General features: G+C 44.5%; 1 protein-coding gene across 2 annotated transcripts in view; it reads right to left on the reverse strand.

Annotated features, from left to right (window-relative positions):
- Positions 1-4,254, reverse strand: part of NEK3 (NIMA related kinase 3) — a 28,504-nt gene extending 24,250 nt beyond the window's left edge. For both annotated transcript variants that reach the window (XM_023508083.1, XM_023508082.1), the window contains exons 1-2: positions 4,216-4,254; positions 672-847 (exon numbers count right to left, since the gene is read on the reverse strand). In XM_023508083.1, coding sequence (XP_023363851.1) covers positions 672-788 — 117 coding nt within the window. In that variant the 5' untranslated portion in view covers positions 789-847; positions 4,216-4,254. The remainder of the gene's footprint in view (positions 1-671; positions 848-4,215) is intronic.
- Positions 4,255-4,698: the final 444 nt, after the last annotated feature.

Here is a 4,698-nt window from a genome sequence, read left to right on the forward strand (position 1 = left end):
AGTCTCTTGGGGTCAAGTGATCCTCCTGCCTCAGGCTCCCGAGTAGCTGGGACTAAGGTGCCCACCACCACACTCAACTAGTTTTTCTATTTTTAGTAGAGACTGGGTCTCACTCTTGCTCAGGCTGGTCTGCACTCCTGAGCTCTAATAATCCACTGGCCTGAGCCTCCCAGAGTGCTAAGAGTAGAGGCGTGAGCCACTGCACCCAGTCAGCATTTTAGGTCTTTGTTCTTCATTTTATTTTTATGTCCCTATTTTATTAATATTGTCCCTGATCTGCTTTTGGCAGAGAGTTCCTACACTACTTGGTATACAAAAGTGGAAATTATTGGGCAGCGCCTGGGGCTCAAAGGAGTAGGGCACCGGCCCCATATGCTGGAGGTGGCGGGTTCAAACCTATGCCCGGCCAAAAACTACAAAAAAAAAAGTGGAAATTATTACCAATAACTCAGTGAGATAAAATAAACAATAATCGCCACCAAATTTTTCTCCCTTTGTTAATTATAATAACCTAAGAATCATATAAAATACATCAAGCCCTTATATAGCTAATGAATAAAGCAATTTTGTCTTTTGCATGAGGAGATATTCCATGTTAAACATTAAGAAATTATTCTCTTAAACAAATGACATGTACACTTTCAATGTAAGCTAATTTCTTTATCAGTGACCTTAGAAAGCCTTATCTCTTTCATGGCAAACATCTGATTACTGTTTTCCTGCTGAACCAAAAGGGCTCTGCCAAAGGAGCCCTCCCCAATCACTCTCAGGACCACGTAGTCATCCATGTTGGGCACCACACAGCTACAATCCACTCATGCAGTCAGCACAGGTTCTCCCAAACTACCTTCAAAAACAAACAATTGAGAATTAAATTTACTTTCAAAAAGCAAAATTAATTCAAAATAGCACAATTCACCAAGACAACAGCAACTTATTCCCTTTTTTTCTTTTTTGAGACAGAGTCTTACTTTGTTGCCCTTGGTAGAGTGCCATGGTGTCATAGCTCACAGCAACCTCAAAATCTTGGGCTCAAGTGATTCTCTTGCCTCAGCCTCCCAAGTAGCTGGGACTACAGGTGCCTGTTACAACGCCTGGCTATTTTTTTTAGAGATGAGGTACTGCTCTTGCTCAGGTTGGTCTCAAACTTGTGAGCTCTGGAAATCCATCTGCCTCAGCCTCCCAATTGTTAGGATTACAGGCATGAGCTACTGTGCCCAGCTTGCAACTCATTCCTTTTAAAATGAACTGGCTATGCCACTCTCCAAACATGCTACTTTATTGTAAGAACTGTTTAGGGTTGAAAGCAACTTGCTTTTTGCCCTCCCCACTTCTGTTAAATACAGGGCATAAATTTTCCTACCTACAAGGTAACAAATTTCCGTTTGTAAATGTGTCTTCTGGTCTAGTCCCTAGGAAAAAAACTCTTCTCAAGAGGAAAGCACCAACTTGAGTTGGCATAACACACTTAACTAAATAACCCTTGTCTTGTTTGTTTCCCCATATTTATCTTCCTATAATCTGTCTTAGAAGCCCAACCTTCCCCCTGCCTTTGTCTAGTTCTTTTTCCATAATTCATCACTCTTTGTTAAAATGGTATAAAAACTCCTGGTTTTAATACTTCTTTATGTTTATGCATATGTAATAACCTTTTTCTCCTGTTAATCTGTCCCTTGTTAGTCTATTATACATGGCCCTCAGAACACGGCCCCATATTCTGAGCCTAAAATAGTGGAGAAGAAATTTTCTTCTCTTATGGTACACTATTCATCAAATAGGTAGACACTGAGCTCCAATTCTGAATCGGATGTCATAATCCTAAACAAATCTCTCATGGTCTCTGCCGCTGTAGATGTCCCATGCAAAAATAACCATCATCTTTGACTAATGTAAGGTGGTGAGTCTTATAGAAAGAATTATGCTGGCCTATAGCAGAAATAATCCAGGGCAGTTAGGAAATGATATTAAACTGAAGCCTGAAGGATGAATGGAAGTTGGCTGGTAAAGAGGAGGAAAAGAATGATCAAGGTAGGGCAGTACCTGTGGCTCGGTGGGTAGGGCACCAGCCCCATATACTGAGGGTGGTGGGTTCAAATCTGGCCCCGGCCAAACTATAACAAAAAAATAGCCTGGCATTGTGGCAGGCGCCTGTGGTCCCAGCTATTTGGGAGGCTGAGGAGAGAGAATCGCCTAAGCCCAGGATTGGAGGTTGCTATGAGCTGTGTGATGCCACGGCACTCTACTGAGGGCAATAAAGCAAAACTCTGTCTCTACAAAAAAAAGAATGATCAAGGAAGAAGGAATCACATATTTAAGAGCTAAAGAGATTGTGTTTGGTTCCAGAAATTGAAAGAAGAAAGTAATAGGCTGGTAAGATATAAAGGCTACTGTAAGCTAAATTTAGGGGGCTGGATTTTATCCTCAGGATAATTAGTGGGCTGTGGCTGAAGCAATATAATCATCACATTTGCATATTAGAAAAACCACTCATTCAGGCTACTGATTGAATAGACCAGGTGGTGGAGAGGCAGGAAGGCCACATCACACAGTCCAGTTAGAAGCCTTTACAATAGAAAAGGCAAGACAACAATGAAATGGAATAAGGTAGTGGCAATGGGGATGAAAAAATGGGAAGGAAATAGTAAGTATGTGGTAACAATTGACAAGTTGACAAGATTCTTGGTGATAAATTTATTCGGGACAAGCAGCGGGGAGGTAATGTTGCAAGCCTGGCGTGAACTGGATGAACGGTGATACCATTTCCTGAGAGAGGAAAGGCATAATGGTTGTGCATGTGGCTTTTGGTATGTTTGATCTTTCCAGTGGGAGTGTGGCAGGGATGAGGCAAAACATGGGGGAGAGGGGAGACATGATTTCCTATTTGGACATGTTGAGCTGGAGGTGCCTGGGACTCAAAAGAGATACTAAACACACATCTGGAATCTTTGACTTCAGCTTCCCCCTCTACATGTCCAGGACAAAGCAGCTACTCGGACTGCTTAACACATAAGAGAAAATAACAATAAAGTTCCTGGGTCAGGTCAGGCTAAAGCAAGAGGATTCCTTGAAGCCAGGAGTTCAAGACCAGCCTGGGCAAATGTCTCTGCAAAAAGTTAAATAATTAGCCAGGTCTGGTGGCACACACCTATAGTCCCATTTACTCAAGAGTGTGTGGATGCAGTCAGCTATGACTGCACCATTGTACTCCAGCCTGGGCAGCAGAGCAAGATCCTGTCTCTAAATGAATGAATGAATGATGTTCCTAAGACTTTGCCTGTACACAGAAGGTTCTGAACTAAGTGGTAGCTTATTAAACCTTTATTATTAAATCTTAGAAAGGTGATGCATTTTTAATACAGAAATAAAAACACTGTAATTCATTCTTGATTTTTCAAGAAGCTTACTTAGTGCTCTGTCTCTAAAAACCACACCAAAAAGAACTATAAGGCAGAGAAAGCATGAAAGGTAAAGCAAAAGTTGCAAACTAAAACCCATAATAAACCTGCAAAACTTCCGGTTTGTATTCCTGCTTATCATAGAATTAACAGAGAATGCTAGAAATAACTTCTCTGTATAACCATTCAGATGCTTTGTCTTCAAAAACAATTCTTTCCAGGAGAATTTAGGTCTTTGGGCATGTTTAGGCAAGTAGAAGTCCTTTACCACTTTTCAAACTGACCCCTGGTATTACATGGCTTAACAGACCCCAGTTTTCCCAGGGGTCTTTATGCCATGCCACGGAGAGAGACTGAAAATCAAGGGCCACCAGACTTCTCTTTCTTTCTCAGATGAAGACTTTTCTTAGAGACTCGGTCCTGTCTGCCCTTACTCGATATTACACCCACCAGATCATCACACGACCCGAATATACTCTGAACGTGTCTACTATATCTAGAAGTCCTTTCGTGCGTCCATGGCACAAAAACCAAAACAATAAAACCCCAAAACCTAATGGAGAGTTTCGCAAACGACCCCGGAAAAGGGATCGCCGGTGAGACACTGGCTGAATGCATGAAGCGCACGCGCAGTAACCTCAAGGAGGCCGCCCAGTCCCTACTCCGGGAACCCGCCCCCCGCTAACAGGCCGCGTCCCGAGACCCGAGGGCTGCAGTGGGGCGGCGCTGGAGCGCGTCTGCCCCTCGGTCCCGCGCGGGCTGGGGACCTGCCCGCTCCCTGGCCACACGCCGCGTTCCGTCCTCCCGGGGCGCCGCTCACCCGCCTTCCAAGCGACACGCGTTGACTCCTGGCCCTGCCACGGGCGGTTTCCGCGGGCGCCCCGGCCGGGCGTCTCTCGGGTTGCGGGAAAGGAAGCTGCTTGGCTCTGGCGGGAGGCGCTGTTCTAGGAGTGGCCGGGCCTACGAAGAGCTCGTTGTAAAACTATTGTTCCACATTTTTCTATAACAATACTGATAATATTGAGAGAAAACATCACCACCCCACGCCCGCCCCATAGATTCAGTTCTGTCTCCAGTTTAAACGAACAGCCTGTGCAAGTAAGTTTCATGGGCTCAGCACTCAGGGCTCATTGGCACTTACCTGCGGTGTGACCTTAGAATAATGCTTTCCCACCTCCATTCACCAGATGGCCACTTTCTGCTCCCTGGAACCTGTGCGTTTCCTGCCTCGTGTGGCAAAAGGAAATGAAGACTGCGGATGGAATTCAGGCTGCTGATCAACTGACTTTAAAACAGGGGGAGG

Source organism: Otolemur garnettii, unplaced genomic scaffold (assembly GCF_000181295.1).
Source record: "Otolemur garnettii isolate 467f Iridium unplaced genomic scaffold, OtoGar3 scaffold00221, whole genome shotgun sequence".
NCBI classification, from domain to species: Eukaryota; Metazoa; Chordata; class Mammalia; order Primates; family Galagidae; genus Otolemur; species Otolemur garnettii.